This window comes from Alligator mississippiensis, chromosome 14, assembly GCF_030867095.1.
Source record: "Alligator mississippiensis isolate rAllMis1 chromosome 14, rAllMis1, whole genome shotgun sequence".
NCBI lineage: Eukaryota > Metazoa > Chordata > Crocodylia > Alligatoridae > Alligator > Alligator mississippiensis.
In genome coordinates this window covers 28180898-28207492 of record NC_081837.1, presented here as the reverse complement: position 1 = coordinate 28207492, position 26595 = coordinate 28180898, and the positions used below count along the sequence as shown (strand labels likewise).

The window sequence follows — 26595 nt, the reverse complement described above, 5'->3', positions numbered from 1 at the left end:
AGTAGAGAGTAGTCATTCTGCCAAAGCACAAAAGGCCTTGTGCTTGTAGTTCAAGGGTGGGCAATTATTTTGGGCAGAGGTATGGTAACCAATACCTCTAAGCATCCTGTTTGGCCACTCAAGACCCATCACATTTAATTGCCAAGTTAATCAAAGGCTGTGAAAAATACAAGTCTTCACACCTAGATAAAACCCAAAACAGGAGCCATGAAATTTAACAATTGTAATATGTTGGTCACCCTTTTCCTCCATTTTGTTTGGACTTTAATTGGCCAACCACCAAGGAAAAATGCTTTGAAGCTATACAATTAAAACAGTATAAAAAGCAAGATAGAACTGCCAGCCAGGTGTGCAGTCCAAAAAATATCAAGAAGCCACCCTGCACTTAGCCCACAAATGAAGGCTGTAAGACTGGACCAGCTTCCCTGCCTGCACTGGTGAGAAAACACTGCTGCAGCTAAGTATGTACTAGGACTTTATGTAATGGCTCATTTTATATTGGGAAAGTCTTTTTCTGTCATTTAGTTTTGAAAGTTGTTGGTAGTTATTAAAACAAGCCTTTCTGCTATTAATCAATCTAGTGTGTCAATTCTTAAAGCACTAGATTTTAAGTGCAACAGGCTCTCCTGCCTCCCTACCCCCCACCCACCAAGTGTCCTGCTCATGCAACCCCAGAGACTGATTGGAAACTCAACCCCTATGGTGCCTTTTACCAGACTAGACTTCCAGCCCTAGGTTGGTAGCCAGTGGATGAATGTTGTGCTGGCTGTGATGCCCTTCCCCTCACTCCATCAAACAGATACCTGGCTTGGTCGGCCCTCCTTCTCTGTGCCCACACATTCTCCACTTTCTCCTGGTTCAGCACCCTTCTTTCTGACTGGTCATCCAGGTGAGGGGCAATCACACCTCCATCAGTGCATTCCCCAAACCCTGTCTGCACTTTTGTTAAATTCTCACCCATGAGAGCAGCTACGTTAGCCTATCAATTTCTCCCCAACCCCTAGGGACTCAAGCAGAGTGGATTCAGGATCAGACATAAGGTACCTAATTCCACCTAGATGCTTAATAGGTGAGACAGGACCTGCCCTGCTGGCTTGCATTTGGTGCTGGTGCTGGGCTGTGGTTTGAGGCACCCCCTATGCATTGTGTTCATCTCCCTGTGATGGGTGCCTAACGGTCACATGATGAAACACTCAATGTCATAATGCCTGGACCCTTCTGACCTAGGTCTTATTCCCTCTGGGAATGCAGCTATAGGGAATTAGGGTGAGAACTGAGCTGGAATTTGTTGAAGTAAACTTGGACACATCCTCTTGTGCAACTCAGACATCAACATCTTAGAAGAAGTGACCAGTGGGCACCCAGTTCTGCAGACAAGCCAAGTACTTCCTGAGGACTCTTACTGCAAAGGTTGAACCATTTGGCCATGACCTTTGCCACAGCCTCCTCACATGTATATGGAACCGTACATGACCTCTATTACAAAACCTGTGGCTGGATCTGACCAGCATGTGTGACTGTGGGGGACTGGAACAAGTGTGGTAGGGGCAGAGGCAGGGTGGCAAAAATCATTTAGTCCTGGTGCCAACCTGGACTGAATGGGGCAGGGCCTTCTGGAGGAGGATCAGCAGGGAAGGTTTCTGACCTCAACCAGGGGAGCAAACAAGAAAAGTGATTGCCTGAATTTTCAGGGGCAGTAGTTGGGAGAGGGCAGGGCACAGGGACAAAGTGATACACTACTGGTTATAGCCACCCTACTAAAAACACATCCCTGAAATATAGCTAATCCTGGGATTGGAGCCATGCTTCCTCTGCATTTGCTGTAGGGCTAAGAGGGAGGGTGCTGCAAAAGGGAAGCAAGGTCCATGGGCTGAAGCACAAAGCAGAAGACAGAACCAGTCCTCCCTCCTGCATCTGTCCTCAACCTGCAGTCAGTGGTGAGGGAGGGGGCTGAGGAGAGACCCAGACTGCTTTGGCTCAACAGCCATCCTCCTTCACCTGAGCTGGATCCAGATGAAACCTGGCTGTGGTTAATTGTGAACAAAAGCAAAGAGTTTGCCCTTTTAGCTTCTTCCCCTTCCTGCATGTGCTGATTGAACTATATCCCAGCAGGATTTAGGTTGAGAGTGCAGGGCCCACAACATCCAGGGTGGGGAAGACACAAGAGTATGTAGAACCCAGCAAAGAGGGATGACACAGCCTCTCCCCCCTCTTCCCCAGGCTCCAGCCCTTGGACCTAAAGCTGATGTTCACAGTGGAGAGGGGCTGGGCACTCCCCCTCCACCTCCCAGGTCCCAGCACTGTGCAACATGGAAACCTGCCTTCCCCCTGCCCCAGGCCTGTATTCTGTCAGTGCCCAGTGCCAGACTGCCTCATTCTGGGCAAGTCCTTGGATGCCTGGTGATATGCAAACCAGCTGAGCTTAAGAAGATAAAAGAGAAGGGCCTGGGTTCTCCCCTCCCCAGCAGAACGCTCAGCTCCAGCCCCACCTTCACACAGCCTCCAGTTTCCCTTCACAGCTGCCTGAAATACAGTCCTATCTCCTGCTCCTTCAGGATCTTGGGAGTGCCCCCTTCCCTGCAGTTTGTGTGAAGGTGATGGGGACAAGGGCCCTAAGCTGAAATAGTGTATTGTTTGGAAGGGCTGCTGAGCTATGTGCAAAGCACAGAGAAGCTGAAGCCTGTAATACACATGGATGAGGGTGGCTCTGAGCCTGGCCCATGATCACTGTCATGGGCATCCAGGAGGGAAGGAGGACGGAAAAACGTGAAGTTGGTAAACAAGGCTCCCTTCTAGGTACCAGACTGCCAAGCGTTCATCCTGAGATGTTGCAGAGTCACTTGGAAGAACTGGATGTGTTTAAGTCGGCAGGCCCGGATGAGCTCCATTCGAGGGTACTGAAGGCACTGGCTGATGTCATTGCACAGTCACGAGCAAGAATATTTGAACGCTTGTGGAGCATGGGCCAGGTCCCAGAGGACTGGAAAAGGGCCAATGTGGTCCCTATTTTCAAGAAGGGGAGGAAGGAGGATCCAGGCAACTATAGGCCAGTCAGTCTCACCTCCATCTTTGGCAAAGTCTTTGAAAAGATTATTAAGGCTCATATATGCAAGAGCCCAGCAGGGAAAATTATGCTGAGGGGAAACCAGCACGGGTTCGTAGCAGGTAGATTATGCCTGACTAATTTAGTTTCTTTTTATGACCAGGTTACAAAACACCTGGACGCAGGAGTAGGGGTTGATATCATCTACTTAGACTTCAGGAAGGCCTTTGATATGGTATCCCACCCATTCTGGTGAACAAGTTAAGAGGTTGTGACTTGGATGATTACACAGTCCGGTGGGTGGCAAATTGGCTAGAGGGTTGAAGCCAGAGAGTGGTGGTGGATGGGTCGGTATTGACCTGGAAGGACATGGGCAGTGGGGTCCTGCAGGGCTCGGTCCTTGGACCGATACTCTTCAATGTCTTCATCAGCGACTTGGACGAGGGAGTGAAGTGTACTCTGTCCAAGTTTGTGGATAATACAAAACTGTGGGGAGAAGTGGACAAGCTGGAGGGCAGGGAACAACTACAGGCAGACCTGGACAGGTTGGACAAACAGGCAGAAAAAAATAGAATGTGATTTAACAAGGAGAAATGCAAAGGGCTGCACCTAGGGAGGAAAAATGTCCAGCACCCCTACTGACTAGGAAATGACCTGCTCAGTAGCACGGAAGTGGAAAGGGATCTTGGAGTCCTAATTGACTCCAAGATGAACATGAGTTGTCAGTGTGACAAAGTCATCAGAAAAGCTAACTGCACTTTATCATGCATCTGCAGATGCATGACAAGCAGAGCCAAGGAGGTGATACTTTCCCTCTATGGGGTGCTGGTCAGACCACAGTTGGAATATTGCATGCAGTTTTGGGCGCCACACCTCAAGAGGGATATGGATAACCTGGAGAAGGTCCAGGGAAGGGCCACTCATATGGTTAAGGGCTTGCAGGCCAAGCCCGACGAGGAGAGACTAGGGCACCTGAACCTCTTCAGCCGCTGCAAGAGAAGGTTGAGAGGCGACCTTGTGGCTGCCTATAAATTCATCGTGGGGGTGCAGAGGGGAATTGGTGAGGCTCTACTCACCAAGGCGCCCCTGGGGGTCACAAGAAATAATGACCATAAGCTAACAGGGAGCAGATTTAGACTGCACATTAGGAGGAACTTCTTCACAGTTAGAGTGGCCAAAATCTTGAATGGGCTCCTAAGGGAGGTGGTGCTCTCCCCTACCCTGGGGGTCTTCAAGAGGAGGTTAGATGGGCATCTAGCTGGGGTCATCTGAACCCAGCACTCTTTCCCGCCTACGCAGGGGGTCGGACTTGATGATCTATTGAGGTCCCTTCCGACCCTAACATCTATGAATCTATACTCACCTGTTCATTGTTTATCCATGAACACTGGGGCCTGGAAGCCTGTGGCAGAGAGGAGGTGCAGGGTACTTCAGGGCAAGAGAATAAACTGTGTTGTCATCAGGTCTTGCCATGTTTGTGCATGCTCCATGATATATTTTCCCACAAGCCCTAGCTCCTGGTGTCTTGTGAATGGAGCAGAAATTACACTTTTGTTAAAAGAAAGTGAATTTTCAGCCCTTGCAGAGAAGGGCAGGAAGCTGTAACCCTGGACACCAGAAAGCCAGCCCAAAGACCCAAATACATTGTGTTTTCATCCTCATGTGGTCTAAGCCAGTTGGAGGGTTTGGATCCAAGTCCACATTTTGGATGGCAGGGATGACTGCAACAAGATCCACATTGCTGGAGCGTCACCGCTCTGCTCTGCTGATGGAGCCCCCTGGGTCACAGCAGGCTATCTCCCTCTCCATCCAGTGCAGGAGAGCCTTGAGCAAACCGCTGTTTAACAGGCAGTAGAGAAAGAGACCTGAAAGCCAGAACCAGAACTCAGGTCTCCCACCTCCAGGTGAGTGCCTAGTCTACTCTCAGCCTTCACCAGTTTTCAATCACTCAGGCAGCAGAGGTTCTGCCTCTTCCCGTGGCAGGACTCCTCCATCTTTAACCAAACTCACTGGCAGGAGACATCCGCTGCATAATCAGCACAAATGACTTTTGCTTCACATTTATTATTGTCACGGGAACATTACCGAACATTAGTGATCTGGGGAAATCATGGATGACATGCTCATCATAACATTGTGAATGGACAGCGCGAAAGAGCGGGGAAAGAGCGGATCGTTGTAAGGACATATAAATACTGATTTAACAGAATTAGAAACTGCGATCAACAGTGAGGGCCAGGTTCTGTTGCAGCTGTTAGGCACAAACTTGGACTCAGGTCTCAAATGTGATCATCTTCCAAAACACGGAACAAAGTGTGGCCTTGAGTACTAAGAACTGAACCTAGGAAAGGGACAACGTTTCAGATCCATTCTTGGAAGAAACATCCTTTCCTCTAGTCAGAGAAGATTAAACGTGTCCTGGATTTTGTTTACTGTGGCTGATGGTCACAGGCCCTTGCCTGGGAAGGAGCAGCAAATTGAAGCAGGGATCTGCCAAAGCATAAATCCAGCGCCGGGCGGTGAAAGCTTTGTGATTCAAGGAATATCTGAAAAACAGACACCCAGTATCATTAGAGCGGCAACATCAGAAAGGCAGGCCCAGAGGATTCAGGAGCATACCTGCCTCAGGAGAAGGCGCCCCTTTCCCCTCACCCCATACACCTGTGGGAGCAAACTCAGTCCACAAGCACTGGTCTTCTGGCAGGTTTCCGGCCAGGGCTCCAGCAGAGCTGTGGTGCAGACTGGGAACAGCAATAAATGACATCCTGGCACCCTTTCAGAGCCCAGAGTTTTTGGGAATCCTTGGTATTGTTTCTCATTGTGGAGCCCCCACAATTCAGCACTTTTGGCTACTCAGCTGGGAGCTGCAGGCAGGGAGTGCTCAGGGCTGGAGAAGGAGACACCCCCAGCTCCACACCAGAACTGAACAGACAGACATTCCTGTAGAGATGGGAGAGGTGCCGCGTGAGCTGGACCCCAGGGGAATGCTTTCTGTCAGTCTGGAGAGGGCACAGAAGGGTGATGGCTCACCAGAGAAACTCAGTGACACAGGCCATATGACAGCTCTTCCTTATAGAGGGGGAGGTCATTCTCTGAGGATGACACCTTCACAGACACCCTTTCCCGGGCCCTATTCCTACTGGTATTTAATCCTCAAAGGCAGCAGCAGTGGGCAGACCATAGGTAAGGCCTCACGGCTGGCAGTGCTCCCCTCTGAGTATCCCTGCAGCTTTTTAAACATGCCAGTTAGATCCCTTCTCAGCAGGTGAGACTGGCTCCTCTCAACCAGCCCTTCTGCATCCTGACAATACTTCCCATTGGCCCTCCTCAGCTGAATCGGTGAATGGACCGTAGGCATTGGTCATCTAAGCCTAAATATCTCGGGGAGGGGGAAGGGGAGCAAACTCAATCCACAAGCACTGGCCTTTTGGCAGGTTTCTGGCCAGGGCTCCAGCACAGTTGGGGTGCAGAGTGGGAGGGGGCTGGCAACAACATAGCAGGATGGGAGTAACAGATGGATGGTTATTTGTGCACGGTGGCCTGTTTTTTACTTATCATATGGATGTTAGCTGGTTTTGAACATGAGCCAAACAGGCCCTGTCCCTCAAACAGCTGGCCTCTGCACACAGACACTTCAGGCCTATTCAGAGGAACCAAGACACAAACCAGTTTTGTGCCCAGTAACAGGGTAGTGGCCATCTTGGATGCAAGACTGACATCAGCCAGAGCCTGGGAAGTCTGTACTAGAGGAGGCATAGGGTTACCACCCATCAGGTTTTCCCAGACATGTCTTCTTTTTTTGGACCCCTGTGCTGCATCTGGGTGTGTTTTTAAAAATAAAAGCAAATGTCCAGGTTTATTGTTCTCCCGGGCTGGCTGCTTGGAACTGGGAGCAGTGGGCAAGGTGTTTGGCTGTTGGGGGTCGCGTGCTTCCCACGCAGGCTCTGGCAAGAGGGAGAGAGAGAGGCAGGAGATGATTTGGCAGCAGGGCTGTGGCAGAGCAGGGGGCTGTAGGTTGGGAGTGTGGGGCATGGGGGAAGGGACAGGTGACTGCGTTGGGTGTGCAGGGCACTGGCATCGCCAGGGGGCTGCAGGTCAGGAGTGTGGAGCACCAGCAAGGAGTGGGGGGCAGGGTACTGCTGTTTGGGAGTGAGAGGCACTGGCAAACAGGGCAGGGGTCAATGGGTCCAGAGTGAGAGGCAGCAGCAGGGGTGCGGTCTGTCAGTGAGGGGCAACAGAATGGGCAGGGGCAGGGCACCAACACATCACTGCCCTTACCACCATCATGTTGCCCCTGTCCCCCTCACATATGTCCTCTTTTCTAGACCCGGAAATATGGTAAGCCAGGTGACTTTACTAGCTCAATTTGAAAGTGAACCCTCCTCCCTGCTGTCCCCCACGCATGCCCTTGAAGGAGATTGCAGCTGTTAGCCACAGGAAAAGTGCTGGTGCTGGGACGTCAGGACAAGACACTTACTGGAAGGTTTGGCTTAGTGGCCTGGAAAGAGGTAGAACTTTTTCTTGAAGGTTGTTCTTTCCTTTGTAGGCATCTGCCGTGGAAAATCGTCAAAGGAATTCTGGACCTGGACAGTGAGAGGAGAGGTCAACTGGGTCCTTGGGAGGGATTTGCAATGCTTTAGATAGGTGCTTGCTAATGTTAGAGACAAAACCTAACTTGACCCGGACAAGGGAGAAAGGCTGGGACCAAGGAGAGATGTTCTTCTGGGAATGTGCACAAAGATAATGTTGGGCAGTTTGTACACTAGACACCACTGGAGCACCTCTGTGCACATGACCCTGTGCCACCTCCTTCCCCTCCTCCTCTTCACCACTACCCCAGTACCAACACTGAACCGGGGTCAAAACAGGGAAAGAAGCAGCCTCTGTGAGTGAGTGAGGTACTAGCATGGGGGAATGCTCTGGACACCATTGCTGCATAGAGGCCATTGCTGCACACTGGCCTCTGCCCTGTGCTATGCAACAGCTCAGACCAGATGATCCAAATGGTCTCTCTTGGCTTTCCTGGGAACTGCTATGCAGAGAGCACAGTGCTCCTTTCCCAGCACCATGGGAGTGTGTCTGTACACACCTGCTCTGCAGGAAGCACAGACAGATTGTTTGCATGAATGGGACATCTTGGGAACAGCCTGCTAGAGAGCAGGGGTGCCTACAGGTCTCACAACAGACCCATTCATACAGATTGCCTCTCTCCTTGCACTCTCTGGAAGGCTAAATGTAATTTCCAAGGGCTATCTGGAAGGCCTGGAGCAAACTGTTAATACTGAATGGACTTTGAATACTTGCTGGGAAATGGTGGGCACTACAAGCCAGAGCTTCCCTTTGAGTTTGGCACAGCCCTCTTCTGCACATCCACTGGTCTTCACCATAGCTACCAGTGATTGCTCATGCAGCAACAACGACAGATAAGCTGCCAAGCAGCACCTTTCGGAAGATCTCCTCCAAGGGGCAGTTCCAGGCGTGTTTTCGCAGATATTCTGTCAATCGTGTGATGAAAATGGAGCCAGTTTTTTTCTCTCTCCAGGCCATGGTGTCTACAGAGAGCCAGAAAGTATAAAACAAAGTTGCTTAGTCATTGTCTATACTACAGCAGAGAATGACTCTTGGGGTCAAGACCTGGCAAGAACACCTTACCCCACACAGACTGTCTTGGGCCTAACCAAGGGATGACAAAAAGTAATTTTAGGAGGGAAGGCAGTACATATTCAGACCTGTTGCTGAACTGTGAAGGAGACTGAAAGAGGTTTGTACTTCCAGGACTGCTTATTTGGAACCAGAGGGCTGCAACAGCTACATCAAACAGATCCTGGCATTCACTGTAAGGTCTGGAGCAACTGTTGGGATCATCTAGTCTGACTCACTGCATCACCCAGGTGGGAAGACCCACACTGTGACCTCTGCAGCGAGTGCATCACTTTTGTAGGAGCCGGAGCACAATTTGTGGAAAAAAATGCAAAATGTCAGCAAGGGATGGGAAATCTGACAGAGCCCCAGCTAGCCAGCTGCAACAGTCACATCTGCTGGTAAAAGTTCATGCTCCTATTCCAAGTCTGGATTTGACTAGCTTCAGTTTCCCTCTTTGGTCCTTGATCTGGCTTTTTATGGAAGGTTAAAGGGTCCTCTGCTCTCAGGGATCTTCTACAGATACCTGCAGATCATGATCAAGTCATACTTTGCCTTCTCTTGGACATACTGAGTAACTTACCTTCCACAGTCTCTTCCTGTCAAATAAGTTTCAAGCCCTCAAATTATTCTTGTAGCTCCTTTACAAACTCTGTATTAATTTATCAACATTCCTCTGGCAGCATCAACACTAGGTCTGGACTCAAGACCCAGCAGTGATCCTCCCAGTGGTGGACACAGTGGTCATAGTCCCTCCCTTCTCCTCAGTGCTCCTCAGCTTAGGCACACAAGGCTCTGGTGACAATCTTTGCCATAGCTATGCACAAGAAACTCCTGGTCCCTTCACATCCCTAACCCTCTTCCAGAGTTGCTTCTTTCCAAGGTAGGTCCCTGTCCTTGGTTGTTGTTCTTAGGTATGTTGCCTTGTCTTGCCTAGAACACGATGCATGTTGGTCCACTTAGCTCGCCCCAAATAGCATTCTGTATTGGCCTGTAGACCTGACCTGTCCCCATCATCACTCATCACCCCACAGCAGCCCTTAACACCAGAAAACAAATACATGACTTTTGGTGGGTCGCTCTTGTCCTCTACCGTTGGATCTGCCCCACTTTGCATGTAATATTAAAGTGCTCATGGGAGCAGGCACTGGAACCCAGGGCTCCCCTCAAGTGGCTGCTTTCCCACCTAGGCTGTAGAGTTGTTCTCAGCCTCTCTGCCTCAGTGAGCATGTCTGTATTAAATACACAGCAGACCAGCATCAACCAATGAGATCAAACACAGCCCACCTCAGTCTCTCCTACAGCTTAGGCCTTAGGGCCCTCTTAGAAGAGAAAAGGGAAGTGTGTTCAAATCCCTACAGCTGGAAAATAAAAACAACACATTTTAAAACATCTGAACCAGAAAGCTTCCTCTGGTCTCTGGGTCTTACCAGGTTTCTTTTGTGATATCTTTTATTGGACCAACAATATACCAAACCCTACCTCTTATTTACCTGGTGTGGTGGAATAAAAACCAATGAAGTCGCTCTCTAGGTGGACTTGTTCAACAGAATCATCTTCATACTCTTCAGGAGACAGGACAGTAATAGAAGTATCATCGCTTGGAGACCCTGCAGAATCACTCACAAATACACGTCCTTCGTTCTCTGGGAAAATGCCAGCATCAATCAGAGGCAAGATCTGGTCACGTTCTTCCATTAAAAGGTCTCACCACTCCCTGGTTGCTCCCCTCTCCCACCTGTGGGGCCCGTCCCAGAGTGTAGACTTACTTCCACGGCAAGCTTGAATTATGATCACCTTAGGCTTCCGCATTAGCGCCTTGCAGTTCTTGTTGTTGAATGCACTGAAGATGGAGTCATTCAAAAGAAGGTCTGTGGACTCATCTTTGCTATCAGTCCCACAAAGGCCAGCCTTAACTCCGTGTGACATGAGCACTAGGAAGGTGCTATCTGAGGTCTGGTGCTCATCCCGGGCAGCAAACTGCTTCAGAGTCTCAGCCATGTCCTGAAAGCAACCAGCGGGGCAGGGCCATCAGCAAACCGGAGCCAATATAATGACTGCCATACCAGAGGACCACAGGAGAGTGGCATAGCTAGCAGGGGGCAGGAGCCAGTGCTCTTAGGGACAGAGATTGTTGCCATCCCCGATGGGGTTTAGGGAGTGGTCTGGCAGCCCCTACTGGCACCGCCTTAGAGAAACCATGCCCAAGAACCCTGTCTGTGGGGAACAAAGCCAATGAACCAAGGGCAGATCACAGTTTCCTTCCCAGGGGCCCAGAACAGATGTTGACAGCTCTTTCAGAGACTTACCTGGGAGGTTAAGTTCCACTTGACTTCCACCTTGTACCCCAGCTCTTTCAGAAGCTTCTCCATATTTTCCACATCCATTTCAGCTCCATCCCTCCTTTTGAAGTAACGAAACTCAATATTGCAGATGATCAGGGCCAGGCGGGTCCTTGTCTTTGGGTCAAAGATGTCATAGATCTGTGAGAAAGGAAAAATTACATGGGGCTAGCCTTCCCCATGGGGGGCAAAAGCCACTGGCCTTGTGGCAGGCTGCTCCATGACCCTGAGAGAAACCATTGCTCACAACCAGGTCCGAAATTCCCTTCACTTCTAATGGTCAAGGAAGTGGTCATTCAAAGTAGCAGCTCAGCATCCAAGGGAGATGGGGTGGGATGGTGAGAGGCCTCCTCAGCCTTCGCTCTCAGGGGAGATGGACAACTATCAAAGTGACTGGCCAAATTGAGTGCCAGTCCCCAGATGAGCATCTGAGGGATGGGGCAACGTGCATTCTCACTGCATGTGAAGTCAAACCTATCAAAGCCAAGAAGAATACAGCACCTCATTTCCCTCACTTTTCTTTATCCGCTGGAGCTCGGCTAGCGGGCATTTCTGGATCCATTCCTCACATTGCGCTGGTTGGGCTTGAGCAGCAGAGGTCTGAGCTGTTGGGCTGGGGGTCATAAGCGGTACTGTAGCTGGAGCCCCTGCAATCACAGAGCTCATGGTTAATGGACAGAAGGGCCCACTCCAGCAGGTGGGAGCAAGAGGTATTGTGTCCTGTTTTGAAATCCCCTCAGGGAAACGCAGAGGGAGATGCACAGAACAGGCAGCCTCCAACTAAAAAGGAGCAATCCAAGACCTGGGAGACCAACTGTGTGGGGCTCCAGTGAGGCTGGGTCCCGTAGAGCCACAACAAGGGGCAGGAGCTATTCACAGGAGAGCTGGAAAAGTGACAGTTGTGACAACAGACTTTCCACTGGGCACAGACAGCCTCGGCTCTCCCTTTCCATGGCTGTTTAAATCCTTGATAACCAAACCTGGTCCACACTGGTGTGATGGGGCTCTAGGGCTTGATGAGCTAACCCAGCACAGCCCTGCCCATGTTGTGCCACACATTTCCTTGTGTTGAAGGGAGGAAGGCCTCCCTGCCCCACATCAACTTCCGGCTTAGTGGGCCTTACCCCAAAGGGAGACAGACAGCATGGGGACCTTGTTGCCGGGTGCGTACGGGAGACACCACATGGCGCTGAACCAGCACCTCTGGGACTCAGAGCAGGTCGCTGCTGCCCATGTCACCGAAGGCTCAAGGGCAGGGCAGAGAGGTCTATGGCCTTTGCTGCCCCAGGTGGGCCCTACACAGGTGACCTGTGCATGCAGCCCCTCAGAGACTGCCTAGCAGCCCAGTCCCGGTGGTGCCACTTACCAGAGGAGGCATCCAGCCCTAGTTCTGTAGCCAGTAAGGGGTCTCTGTCATGGAGGCACTGGATGAATATGGTGCTGGCTTTAAGACCCTTCCTCATCACCACATCGATCAGGTACCTGGCTTGTTCGGCCCTCCTCCTCTCTGCCCGCACATTCTCTGCTTCATCCTGGTTCAGTACCCGTTTGTCCTGCAGGTCGTCCAGGACGGGGGCAATCACGCCATCACTAACTCTCTCCACAAACATCGTCCGCACTTCCTTTAACTTCTTATCTGTGGGAGCAGTCACGGTGACCACCTGATGTCTCCTCATGGCATGCCCCAGCCCACCTGGCATGTGTGCACCTGCACCATGGCTGTGCCACGCCGTGCAGACACCCTGTCCTGGGCCAAGGCAGCTCCTCCATGCTGCTGTATTCTGAGCCCCTCTGCCCCCATCTCCCAGCACAGGACAGGGAGGTACGGGGCACAAGGAGCACATTTCAAAGGCTCCGAGGCAAAGCAGGAGACAGAGGCAGCCCTTCCTCCCTCTCCCACCTCAGCCTGTAACTTGGGAGGAGCAGAGCTGCTGGGGATGGCCTAGATCCCATCTACTCACCCGCCATCGTCCCTCAGGCCCAAAGGGTGCCCCACAAAATGCTGGTAGAGCTCCGCAGATTCTTTTGGTAACTTCAGAGGGAATTTCAAAAGTGAAAGCAAGCCTGGCCCCTCCTCCCCTTCCTGTATGGCTGACTCAAGTGTGTGCGTGTGGGGCAGGGGGCACAGGTGGAAGACCGGGGCGCAGGGGGAAGACTGGGGTGCAGGGGGAAGCTGGTTCAGGAGCTGAAGAGGAGACAGGGAGAGCCGTAGGGGCAGCATGGGAAGAGGACAACCTAGCTCTTTCCCTGAGTTCAAGCGAGTCCTTATAACTCTGGGCCCAGCACCTTGTAGCCTGGGCTCCTGCCCCCTGGGCCCTGCCCCAGGCCTCTGCTCTGTCAGCCAGTGCCCAGGGGAGGGCTGCCGCAACCTGCATGGGTCCTTGCTGTGCCACTTTGTGCAAACCAGCTGAGCTGATAGGGAAGGAGAGAAGGGACCCAGTTGTTCCCTGCCCAGCACAGCCCCCAGGGAGCCTCCAGTTTTTCCCCCCACACACAGACAACTAGTAGGGAGGATTGGGGAGCAGGGCATGTGCCCCCCCAACAGGACTGTCTCCTGCTGCCGCTTCTGGCGGCTTCTGCATGTGCTTGCCAGTCCCATGCCCAGCACCGGCAGCTTCTGCGGGTGCTCTCCAGCCCTGTCCCTGCTGCTGCTGTCAGCTTCTGCGTGTGGCCCCCTCCCCAGACTCAGGAGGCACCAAGTCGCCCATGCCCCCACAGCTGCTTGCAGTTGCTACTTCCTCCTGCAGCGGACACAAAAGGAGAGAAGTGCAAGCCCCTGGGGTGAAACAGTGACTTTTTCCCCTTGGGCGTGGGGGAGGACTGGTGAGCTGTGCCACAGGGCACAGGCCACTGAAGTGTGGAATATGTGGGGACGAGAGCAGCAGTACCGTCGCAGGTGTCTAGGCTGGGCCGGACAGCCTGGAGTGTGCAGACAAGAGACCCTTTGGAAAAGTACTCATCTATTCAATGTCCATCCCTGGGCTGGGGGTGAGTGTGGCAGGGAAGAGGCCTGAGGTATGTCATGGTGGGAGAACATGCTGTATTGTCACTAAATCCTGCCATTCCGGGGTGGCTCCTGTGACATTCGCATCTGTCTTGCAAGCCCCAGCCCCCCGAGTCTGGCAAATGCAGCAGGATTCGATCTTCTATTTAAGAGGGAGTGAATTTTCAGCCATTGCAGGTGCAGAGAAGAGCTGGAATATGTAGGCCTAAAGTTATGCATGCCAGAAGAACCGTAAGAAGGATCCAGACTTCCAATCATGGCTTGCTTTAAGCAAGGGGAAAGTTTCCTGTTCAAGTTGCAAACTTTCACAACTGGGAGGGGAGTTGTGAAGCCAGCATAACTGCAGGACACAGGGCCTCACTGCAGATCCTTTACTGCCACCTGCCTCCCATGCTGGGGAAGGAGCTGCTGAGGAGCACCAGGGGGTTGGGCTTACAGAAAGCAGGACGCAGTTTTGCCATCAGCCTCACAGCTTTCCCAAGGGACCTTTGGACAGGGCTCTTTGCCTGCTTTGCCACACCTTTCTGCCACAGGCAGAAACGTGGCAAACCATAGCTTTTGCTTCTGTGCAGGACTGTCGAAGGAACCACTTGCCAAGCCCATGGAAATTCCTCCTGACTTCATCCAAGGCACTGGGCAGGGAGTTATGCCTGCCCCAGCCTCTCCCCACCCCTCGCAGCCTCTGCCCCCAGCACCTGGGCTGCATGCCCCTTTTAGCCTCTTCCCCTTCTTGCATGCGCTGACCTAACTACAGCCCAGCAGGATGTCGGTTGGGAGTGTAGGGCCCACAGCATCCAGGGCAGGGAAGACACAAGTCTGAAGCACCCAGCAAAGAGGGGAGGACATGCCCCCTGGCCCTCCTTCCCAGGCTCCATCCCTTGGACCTGAAGCTGATGTTCACAGTGGAGAGCAGCTGGGCACTCACCCCTGGTCCCAGCACTGTGCAACCTGGACACCTGCGCTCCCCTGCCCCAGGGCTGTGCTCTGTCAGACAGTGCCCAGTGCCAGGCTGCCTCATTCTGGGCAAGTCCTTGGCTGCCTGGTGCTGTGCAAACCAGCTGAGTGGAAGGAGAAAGAAGAGAAGGACCTGGGTTCCCCCCTCCCCGAGACAACCCTCACCTTCCCTTCACAGCTGCCTGAAATACATGCTGCCCCCTCTCCTGCTCGTCCCCAGTCTGGTGAGTGTCCCCTCCCCTGAAGTGTGTGTGAAGGCAGGGTCACAGGGGAGTGGGTGGATTTATGGTAACGGGTGCACAGGCTTCTTAATGCGGGTTAAGATGTGCGATGGAAAATTTGTGTTAGAGGACGTATATATATAACTCTCTCTCTATAGAAATGTATTTTATTAGGAAAATAAAAGTGTGTGAAAGTGATGGGGACAAGGGCCTTAAGCTGAAATAGTGCCTTGTTTGGAAGGGCCACTGAGCTGAGCAATGGGCAGAGCACAGGGAAGCTGAAGTCCTGAACATACACAGATGAGGGTGGCTCTGAGCCTGGTCCCTGATCACTGTCATGGGCATCCAGAAGGGAAAGGGGACAGGGCAACCTGAAGTTGGTAAACAAGGCACCCTTCTTTAACTAATTCACCTGTTCATTGTGTATCCATGAACACTGGGGCCTGGAAGCCTGTGGCAGGGAAGAGGTGCAGGGTACTTCAGGGCGAGAGAATAAACTGTGTTGTCATCAGGTCTTGCCATGTTTGTGCATGCTCCATGATATATTTTCCCACAAGCCCTAGCTCCTGGTGTCTTGTGAATGGAGCAGAAATTACACTTTTGTTAAAAGAAAGTGAATTTTCAGCCCTTGCAGAGAAGGGCAGGAAGCTGTAACCCTGGACACCAGAAAGCCAGCCCAAAGACCCAAATACATTGTGTTTTCATCCTCACGTGGTTTAAGCCAGTTGGAGGGTTTGGATCCAAGTCCACATTTTGGATGGCAGGGATGACTGCAACAAGATCCACATTGCTGGAGCGTCACCGCTCTGCTCTGCTGATGGAGCCCCCTGGGTCACAGCAGGCTATCTCCCTCTCCACCCAGTGCAGGAGAGCCTTGAGCAAACCGCTGTTTAACGGGCAGTAGAGAAAGAGACCTGAAAGCCAGAACCAGAACTCAGGTCTCCCACCTCCAGGTGAGTGCCTAGTCTACTCTCAGCCTTCACCAGTTTTCAATCACTCAGGCAGCAGAGGTTCTGCCTCTTCCCGTGGCAGGACTCCTCCATCCTTAACAAAACTCACTGGCAGGAGACATCCGCTGCATAATCAGCACTAATTACTTTTCCTTTACGCTTATTATTGTCACAGGAAAATTACTGCACATCAGTGATCTGGGGAAATCATTGATTACATGGTCTTCATGACTTGGTGAAAGGGCAGAGCGATAGAGAGCAAGAAAAGAGTGGCTCATTGTAAGGACATATACACACTGATGGAACCATTTTAGAAACTGTGATAAACAGCAAGGGCCAAGTTCTTTTACAGCTATTGGGCATAAAATTGGACTCAGGTGTCAAATGTGATCATCTTCCAATATACCGAACAGAGTGTGGTCCTGAGTACCAAGGAATTAGGGTAACATAAAAGAATTGGACCTAGGAAAGGGCCCGCATTTCTGATCCATTCTTAGAAGACACATCCTTTCCTCTAGTCAGAGAAGATGAAATCTGTCCTGGGGTATGTTTACTGTGGCTGATGGTCACAGCCTCTTGTTTGGGGAGGAGCAGCAAATGGATGCAGGGATCTGCCAAAGCATAAATCCGGAGCAGAGCAGTGACATCATTGTGATTCATGGAATGCCTGAAAAAATGGACACCCAGTACGATTAGAGGGACACCAGACAGGCAAGCTCAGAGGTTTCAGAAGCATACCTGCTTCAGGAGAAGGCGCCCCTTTCCCCCCACCCAATTTACCTGTGGGAGCAAATTCAGTCCATAAGTATTGGCGTTTAGCAGGTTTCTGGCCAGGGCTCCAGTAAAATAGTGGTGCAGACTGGGGCAGCAATAAATGGCATCCTAGCAGCACTCCAGAGCCCCGAGTTCATGAGAATCTTTGGCACTGTTTCTCGTCCCAGACCCCATGCTACTCAGCACTTCTGGCTACTCAGTCAGGAGCTGCAGGCAGGGAGTGCTTGCGCAGAAGAAGACATCCACAGCACTGACTAGAAGCCCAGTCCCAGTGGTGCCATCTACTAAAGGAGGCATCTAGTCCTCGTTTCATAGCCTGTAACTAGTCTCTGCGCTGGAGGCTCTTGCCCTTTTGCTGCCCCAGGTGGGCCCTGCACAGGCATCCTGTGCATGTAGCCCCTCAGAGACTGCCTAGCAGCCCAGTCCGGGTGGTGCCACTTACCAGAGGAGGCATCCAGCCCTAGTTCTGTAGCCAGTAAGGGGTCTCTGTCATGGAGGCACTGGATGAATATGGTGCTGGCTTTAAGACCCTTCCTCATCACCACATCGATCAGGTACCTGGCTTGTTTGGCCCTCCTCCTCTCTGCCCGCACATTCTCTGCTTCATCCTGGTTCAGTACCTGTTTGTCCTGCAGGTCGTCCAGGACGGGGGCAATCACGCCATCACTAACTCTCTCCACAAACATCGTCCGCACTTCCTTTAACTTCTTATCTGTGGGAGCAGTCACGGTGACCACCTGATGTCTCCTCATGGCATGCCCCAGCACACCTGGCATGTGTGCACGTGCACCATGGCTGTGCCATGCCGTGCAGACACCCTGTCCTGGGCCAAGGCAGCTCCTCAATGCTGCTGCATTCTGAGCTGCGTGAAGCTGTCCTAGGCCCCCTGACAGGGTTAGCTGGGGCCACCCCTGTACTCTCAGTGCTTTCAAAGGACGGAAACACCACAGCTTTCCAGCATCAGCCCTGCTCTCCCAGCTCCATACCTACCCCATGCCACCTCAGCATTGTGCTCCCCCACCACTGTCCCAGTCAAATGTCACCATTTCCCCCAGCACCCTGGCCAGTGCACTCCTGCTCCCACAACCTCAAATTGGAGGCTGGCAGCTTGGGCCACGTGACACCCAGCTCAAGGGCAAGGGCCTTTGCAGAAGCTTCCCACTGCCAGCAAGAGCCCCAGCCCTGGCTCTGCAGGGCTTCATACACTGAGAGGAGAAGCTGCCCTTAGGGCAGAGATTCCTGCCACACACTGCTGCCCTGGTCCTGCCCTTGGAGCTGCCACTGGCATAGGGAACATGTGTGTCTGTGGGGGCAGGAGGCAGGTGTATGCAGGGAAGGGGCTGCTAGGAATGGGCTGCTTTACTGTGCAGCAGTACTAGGCCAGGCTGCAGGTGATGAAAGGTGCATATAGGCGCCAACTCTGCAGGTGCCCCAGGTCTCAACTATCCACCCAAAAATACTAGTGAGTGTTGAGCACCCACGGAGCCAGGCTTGCAGACGGTTACAAAAAAACCCAAAATCCCAAGCTTTAACAGAAGGAGCAAGTGTTACTTTGACCTGGCTCTGCAGCATCTGTAAATATTGGGCGCTTAAGCAGGCCTTTTGGTGCTTTTAGCTGAAGCTGATTCAATCAGTTATTAGATAATAATGGCAAAAAAGCCCTGATGAAGCACCTGATCATTACAGATTTTTTTTTTTTTGGAAACTTTTTCATATTCCAGGTCAAGTTAGCCAAATCATTTTCAAATTCTCCCACCCTGCCTGGCACACACAAAAGGATCAGGGTGGGGAGTGAGCAGGGAAGGTTTATCATCTTGTGCTTTCCCCTCCCAGGCCTGCTCTTATCAGACTTTATTTTTTGCTTGTGGATGCTTGCAGATGTAAAAAAACCCAAAAAAACCCAGAATGAAAAACTGGCACTTTACTTTTAACTTGGTGCATTCCTGTGCCAAGCCCTGTGCATGCCCAGAACAGGCAGCACTTTACTTTAACCCAGCTCTGCAGCATCTTGCCAGCAGCAGGAAGGTTCTGAGAGGGCCCTTGCCCCTGAGCTGGGGAGAGCACAAGATGATAAACCTTCTCTACTCACTCCCTACCCCGAGTCATTTGTGTGTGCAGCTGGGAGGGTGGGAGGGAGACAGCCCCTGTTCCCTCATCTCCCAGCACAGGATAGGGAGGTGCAAGGCAAAAGAAAAGGAGCACATTTCAAGGGCTTTGATGCAAAGCAGGAGACAGAGGCACACCCTTCCCTCCCTCTCCCACATGTAACTTGGGAGTAGCAGAGCTACTGGGGATGGTCTACACTGCTTTCACGCACCTGCCATGGTTCTTCAGGCCCAAAAGGTGCCCCACAAGATGCTGGTAAGGGTTCTGCAGTTTTTAGTAACTTCAGAGTGAATCCACCAAGTTCAGAAGTGAAAGCAAGCCTGGCCTCTCCTCCCCTTCCTGAATGGCTTACCCAAAGGGAGGGTCAGGCCTCAGCTCCTCTGCAAGAAGAGGAGCTCTGGTGGGGAGTGAGGCAGCAGGCACCCAGACTACTCTGGAGAGCTGGAGGGAGACAGCCAAGAGGGGAGTGGGAAGGGCTGTGGGATAGAGACCCAGACCAGGGCTGACCAGACTGTCATGTTTTGACCAGACTGTGGCTACGGGGTGGTTGGAGGCTGTTCATCAGGGTGCCTGGGGTGCTCTGTGCTTTGAGCCCTGCAGGCAGTAATGCAGGAAGGTTGAAGCTGGGGACCCAAAGCTCAAAATGATGGGCCAGGGCTGAAGACCTCAGCAAGAGGAAAGGGGACAACACTGTAGAGGCTGAAGCTCAGATAGAGATTACAGCCCGAGGGGCAGAATATATGGACGGGGTCAAGAAGCCCCATGAAAATGGTTATTGACACCTGTGAGGCATAAGCGTGGCTATGGGAGCAGCTGGAGACCACAAATACCACCCCTAAGGCATAGTTGATACCTTGAGGTAAGGGTAAGGCCTGTGGGGACACAAGTGGTGTCCAATAAGTGTCATTAGGGTTTAGGATAGGTCTTTGGTAGTGGACTGGGAGTGCGGGGGATTGGCCAAGTGAATCAAGTTAGGGTTAGGGTAGCACTGATGAGATTGCTCCAAGGCTCTTGGGCAGCCTCCCACCATAATAAACATTTCCATTAAAGCATGGCAGGAAAGACTGAGGCAGTACATGGAGTATTAGTGCAGCCATTAGGGGGCACCATGGCTGTCACAGGGGGAAGGCTGGGTAAGTCTGAGACCCTTGCTTTACTCCATGGACCTTACCCAAGAGGTGGGAGATCTGGGTTCTAGGCCCTCTGCAGCTGTGGGGATTCAAGCCCCATCTTGCACCTTTGAAGAGAATGCCCTGTCCACCTGGGTAAGTGGTAGGCAAGGGGTTGAGGCCAGGGTACAGCAAAGGATGCGGCAAGGGCCATAGAGAGTGAGGTACAGAGTGAACATGACTTGTCAGCCCAGGAATCAGGCCATTCTCTAGTCCTGGTCCTTACTCCCTAGACTGTTTCTGCATTTTGTCTCATAACTGATTAAAGTGAAATGCTAAGAGGTCCAGGGAGCAGGGACCAAATCAAGGACCCCCTCTCCCAACTGAGTGCCCTAATGAGCAAGCTGCAAAGTCAGTGGGCTCTAAATGAAGCACTATAGCAGCCATCTTTCAGAAAGCTGATCACTGGGTCAGCCCTTAGCTTCTCTGCCACTCCTCCATTGCAGGCTTTGCACCCATTGGGCTTCAGCTTTTCTTCCCTGGTTACCAGGATCACCCCTGCTCTCACCAGCTCACTTTTCTAATCTGGTGTTGAATTTCCTCAGCATCCCATCATCTTTAAACTCTTCTGGCTGAGAAAAGACCACAGTCTCAAGCTCACTGCTGGTCTCCTCTGACTTCTGAGAGAAGGCCAGTGCAGAGTCAGCTTTATTTTAAGTACTGTATAGTGGCAAGTGGGTACATAGACAGGCAGTGCCAGAGCAGAGAAAGTCCTGGGCTCAGCTTTGGGGTAGGGATGGGAGCCCTCAGCAGGGCTGGGTATCAATGAGGAACTCTAGTAAGACTGGATTCCTGTATCTTCTTCCCCACCCAGAGACCCTGAGAGGGGGCCCAGGCAGGCTCCATAGGTGCCAGAAAGCAGCTGGATGAGGATTGAAAGGGGTGGTGGCAGAGCAATTCCAGACCAGTGCCCACTATGGGACAGGAACAATGGCACCAACACCTCCAAGGGGTACACTGTTTCTTGAAAAAATTCAGCCCCAAGGCTCTGCTCTAGCACCCTGTGAAGAACATCAAGTGCAAAACACCTCCAGCTGAGTAGTCCTGGCCTGATACTGCAGCCCTGCCCACATGCTGTGGCCAGCCAGAGAGCCATTAAAAGCCAGGCCCAAGCCTCCTGCCCCATCAGCCTTGGTCTGGCCTAGCATGTGGTGGTGGTGGGGAATCCTGTCTCAGTCTGAGGCAGATTAAGATTAATTGGGGCACCAAGCCTAGGCCCCCCAAACCAGGCCCTCAGCTGCAGGCTCTGTCCCTGGCCGGTACAGCGGGAGCAGCACCTGGAGCGGGACGCACTGCCCTTAAGGCCCAGGGCAGGAGCTGTGGTTGCCCCCACATGCAGGTCTGCACTGGAGGTGGCACCAGGGTTCAGAGCCTCTGCCTGTTGGGTGTGTGCAGTGCAGACAGCTCCAGCAGCAGCCCCCCACCCTGCTGAAGCTCACTGCAGCTGCAGCAGTGCCTGACAAACCGCATCCAGCAGCTATGGCCTGCCACATTGCACACACACAGCCCAGCCCAGCCCAGCCACCAGTTTTGTCCACGTGGAGGCAGGGGCCCCTGGGACCAGACCCAGCTTGCCCGTGCATTAATCCACCTATGGTTGGGGTCCATCCTCCAGAGTACTGGACATCCCTGATGTGGTGCTCCAGGATCAGCCATGTGCAGCAATCCCGATCTCTGTCTCCAGGTTTTATGGCAGCAGCAGGAAGTTGGAGATGGCAGCAACAAACTCCTGTGGTCTATCTGCATGGACCCAGTGGTCAGCACCTGCAATACACTGGACCTTGGCCTTGGGAAAGAGCCGCTCAATCTCTGAGGAGTCCGTGTCACTGGGGCAAGAGAACACACTGGTGAGATGAGGCTCTCACTAGGATTTTCTCCAACTTTTCCCTTGCTTATATAAAAAACACTCCTCTCTTAGGGTTTCCCCCATTCTACCCCCTGCCCCCACCCTGACACACACCACATTGCTCAGGGCTCACTCTTGCATCCCTGCCCAGTCCTCCCCTTTGCCCAGGCAGCCCTGATCTGGCTTTGGAACATTTCTACACTCCTCTCCCTCCCCCTGCATCAAGGGAACCGAGGCTCAATCCCTGGGTTTCTCCTGCATCAACCCCAAATCAGGGAAGTCCACAGCTCACTAAGATGACTCCTGCCCCTGGCATAGACACAGAGCACTGAGCTCTTTCCTGTTCTTGTCCATACAGCTTTAAAGCTAAATGAGACAATCTGTGAGGATCAATGCCATGGGTGCTCTCCAGACTCACCTGACATAAGGGGACTTGGAGCCTCTCAGGAAGAGAGTGGGTCCCGGGTAATATGACTGGAAGGTTGGGAATGTGATAATATCAGGGAGGTGGTGGGAAATGGCCTCCAAGTTCAGCCGCCACATGTAGTAGCCCTCAACCTCCACCAGATTAGTAAGCAGGAACTGTCTCACAGCTGGTACCTGTGAGAAAGGAAGAGCATACCACATACCTGTCAGCCAGGGTTTTGCCTTGGGACCCCAGACTCTTGCACCCCAGCCCTGAGTGCCCCAGGCCTCCTGGGCTGTGACCTACAGCCCTACCCTACAGCCAGGTTCCACAGTAGGCCAGCCATGGACACTGGCAATGTTCACAATGGCTGGTGCAAGCTTTGCTGAGAGGAAGGCACATGTTGGCCAGGGAAAGGGAGGAGACAAGTTAGGGGTTTCTTGTAAGCTGTCTCACCTGGATGACCGAACGCAGTTGATCTTCAGCTAGCCTGCGTGCAGTGGAGCGGGGGATCCCACGTGGGAGGCTCATGCTTTTCATGGCAGAGATGTAGGCAGGGAAGCTTGTGACAGGCCCCGTTGGGGTGGGACTAATGTCAACAGATACCAGGCGCTCCACTAGATCTGGCTGGGGACACAAAGGAGTCACTTGGGACTGTGAGGTTAGGGACTCTGCTCCTGCTGGAGACCTTGCTCTGGAACAGGAGAGTAAAAAACAACTGGATAGGCTCCCTCATAGGTAGGCCCAAGGGATGGGACAGTCCTGGGGAGGAGCTTTCACTGATCATCTTCTAGCCTTAACTCATGACCATCCCCAGCAGAGACGTTATAGCAGGAGTGGGCAAAGTCCAGGCTGTGACAGACTATTTCCCAGCAGTCTCTGCAACAGCAGATCCTTTTGGTTGCTGCTACCAGGCCCAATCCTGCTGCCCAGACACTCCAGGCCATCCACCCTGTGCCCACTGCTGGAGGCGGGACCCGCATGGGCACAGGGTGCGCAGCCAGGCTATTGGGATGGGGCTGTAGCCAGGAGCATGGCAGGTGGGCAGGGCCAGGGAGACCCCAGGACCTTGGGGTGGTGACAGCATGTGGCGAGACTGGGGCAGAGCCGTGACCTGCTGCATGCATGCCTCTGCGATGACCCTGGGTTCCTCAGGTAGCGGCGTGCAGGGAGCGGATCATGACTCTGCTCCATCTCTGGCCCTGTGCTGTCACTGCCCAGCCGTGCGCCCTGCCCACGTGGCTCCTGCCGGTCTCCATAGAGACCCTGGGAGCACAGGGCTGTGACAGCAAGGGGCTGGGGCCGAGTCCTGGTTCTGCAGCCCCTCACCCCGGGGTCTCTATGGAGACCAGCTGGGAGCTGCACGGCAGGGGCTGCTTGGAAATGGAATCTGGCCGCTGGCTGGATCCACCATTTTGCCCACCCCTGCTTTATAGCTTATTCAAGGAAAAGAATCAGAGGAGACAGGGACAGCCCCAAAATCTGAACACATTAAAAGTATGTTTCCATGTACCCCCCACAAATGACAGCCCCGAAGTCCTGTTTAGTATGCCTAGCAGGGACTGTTAACTACTTCTGAAATGCAGTCACCTCTGGGGAAGAACAAGGTACAATACAAAAAGAATAAGGTCCATGGAGGCCTCAGCTTCCCTTTCAGGGCCAGGAGTTATTCCTTTCACACAGGAAGTGCACTGGGAGACTAGCCCAGGGAGATCCAGTTATACAGAGTGGTGCTGACTGCAAGTCAAGGGTAAGGGACTTGCCACTACCTGAGGGACCAAGGGCAAGGGTACCATCAAAAGTCACTGCCTAGATAGTTTAAACCTGGTGCTGTTCATTCTGACAGAAAAACAGTGGCTCTGAAGTCACTAGAGTGCCTGTCTCTGCCTTCCTGAGACAGAGAAGAAGAGTCCATGGACCAATCCATGCCCAGGGAGAAAAGGCCTGCACGTCAGGGGGAAGAGAAGCATCAACAGTTGTAGTCTGAGCTGGCCACAACCATCAAGCTCTGCTGCTTTGGCAGCTGCACACACCTACCCTCTGCAGTGCCAGTGTCATGGCTGTTTTGCCGCCCATGCTGTGCCCAATCAGGATGCACTTGCTGATGTGCAGCTGGCTCAGGAGGTGCTGGACATCCAAGCTCATTGCTTCGTAGGTCATGATGGGGCTGTGAGGGCTTTCGCCATGGTTACGTGCATCTATTGTCAGTACCTAGCTGACCAAGAGAGAATGCAAACCGAGCTGCTGGGACACAGGAGCATGCCAGATGGGAGAGGAGCTAAACCCTGAGCCACCGCTCCTCTTGTCAGGGAAAGAAGGTTCTCCCTTGCTCTGCCTCAGCTTCTGCTCCCCATCACCTCCTCACTTTCTCTCCCCGCCTCCACCCTCTCACCTGCTGTCTCCCAAGCCCCAGGCACTGCACCTACTTTAGCTCCAGTCCTCACATCTCCTGGCCTCCAAATCCCCGGCCTGAGCCCCAGCCCCCAAGGCTCAGAACCTTCTGCCCGACATCCGCTGGCATCCGTGACTCGGGGGCGAGTGCCGTGGTGATCACCTGCCTGGCACCAACCGCCCGCCTGAAGGAACCCGGCACCGTCGTGCACACCCGGAGCAGCCCGAGGCCAGGACTGCAGGGCTCTGCTGCGGCGGCTCCAGGCTCCCCACGAGCAGATCGAGGCGACTCACTGGATCGTTTCACAAATGCCCCCGCGGCGCGGTCCCGGGTCAGGCCCTCGGCGGGAGCCGGCGCACCATCAGCCCCTGCCTCAGGTCATAAGCCGCCTCCTCGCTCTGCGGGCGCCGGCGAGGCGCGGCTCCACCCGGCTTGGCCCGGCAGCGGCGGGGCCGTCCCGGGCACAGCCCGCCCGCCCCGCCCCGGCCCAGCCCAGCCCGCCCCGGCCCCGGCCGCACCTTCCTGCCCGTGCGCTGCACCAGCGCGGGCGCCACGCCGCGGAAGTTGGTCTTGCTCCCGAAGAGCCCGTGCAGGAGGACGAGGGGCGCGCGCGGCTCGTGCCCGTCCAGCAGGGCGTAGGCCAAGGGCAGCGGCCTGCAAGCAGCGAGCGGGGGGCGCCGTCAGCACCGGCCGGGGGTCCCCCACACTCACTCACCCCCCCCGGCCCCGGCCCCGGCCCCGGCCCCTTACGTCATCGCCGGGCGCCCGGCGCCGCGCCGGCCCCAGGCCGCGGCGGGGTGGGCGCGGGCGCGGCGGAGGCAGCGGAGCATCGCGGGGCGGGGCGGGACGCGGGGGCCTAGACCGGCCACTACCGGTCGCGCGCCGGCGGTTTCGATGCCCCGCCCCGCCCCTGGAGTCGCTGCTAGTGCTGCAGGTGCGAGGCAGCCGCACCGGGCTCCCGCGGCGCTGGCTGGGCCGTCCAGGCGGGGCGTTTCCTAGCTGCAGGTGCGGGAGCCCTGGGTTTATGGGGCTGTGAAGCCATCAGAGCAGCCCCAGCAAGGCCTTTGCGATAAGCCGCGCTGCGGGGCCGGGCGGCTGCTGCGCCTGCCCCGGGGAACGAGCGACCTTCGGTCCGGGCCCGGTGCCGGCGCGGGGGCCGCCAGGCAGGGGCGCTGCGGGCCCCTGGGCGCGGGGGGCGGGAGGGCTCCCGGGCCTCGGCCGCGGGCTGTGGCTCCGAGGGTGCTGTACAGCAGCCGCCCGTTCCCCGCAGGGAGGCCACACAGTCATTTCAGTCCACTTTTTGTCAGAATCAAAAGATGCTTCTGGACTGGATGTTTTCTGCCCTGCTGAGCGCCTGTGTACAGCAGGGCTTTTAAAAAATTTTTTTTTATATATATATACAGTTATATATATATATTTATCATAGACTTCCATCACACCTTTTAAAACCACATTAAGAACCCGTGCACCTGTTACAATAACGGCACCTGCTCCCCTGCGCACCCACTCTCGGCCCTTCCTTAACCCAAACACAGTCCCTTAGTCCAGGCCCCAATTTGGGGTTTCCATTCTCAGTTCATTCACTGTCCTTGTTGCTGTCGCTGTCACTTCTGCTGCTGCTGATCCTGTTGTTGTCCTCTTTGCTGTCTCCAGGTCCAGTTGTGTCGTTGTCCCCTTTGTTCTCCCTGCCCACTTCCCTTCCCGGGGGGACTTTGACCAGTCTGTGCCAAGTGTCCCTTTTCCAGGTG

The 26595-nt window shown here is 53.7% G+C and overlaps 2 protein-coding genes across 2 annotated transcripts; both read right to left on the bottom strand.

Annotated features, from left to right (window-relative positions):
* Positions 1 to 5087: 5087 nt before the first annotated feature.
* Positions 5088 to 13096, bottom strand: LOC102575910 (caspase-1). The gene is made up of 9 exons (XM_006267932.4): positions 12987 to 13096; positions 12392 to 12661; positions 11527 to 11672; positions 10993 to 11166; positions 10453 to 10687; positions 10177 to 10329; positions 8486 to 8595; positions 7521 to 7626; positions 5088 to 5589 (listed from the first exon to the last, which is right to left on the bottom strand). The coding sequence occupies exons 1-8, from the start codon at positions 12991 to 12993 to the stop codon at positions 7534 to 7536; spliced, it is 1188 nt and encodes a 395-aa protein (XP_006267994.1). The 5' UTR covers positions 12994 to 13096; the 3' UTR covers positions 5088 to 5589; positions 7521 to 7533.
* Positions 13097 to 20794: 7698 nt separating this feature from the next.
* On the bottom strand, positions 20795 to 25691 carry ABHD11 (abhydrolase domain containing 11). Its single transcript, XM_059717280.1, has 6 exons — positions 25598 to 25691; positions 25366 to 25501; positions 24493 to 24666; positions 22912 to 23082; positions 22468 to 22649; positions 20795 to 22029 (listed from the first exon to the last, which is right to left on the bottom strand). Exons 1-6 carry the CDS (start codon positions 25675 to 25677, stop codon positions 21891 to 21893), a joined length of 882 nt encoding a protein of 293 aa, XP_059573263.1. The 5' UTR covers positions 25678 to 25691; the 3' UTR covers positions 20795 to 21890.
* Positions 25692 to 26595: the final 904 nt, after the last annotated feature.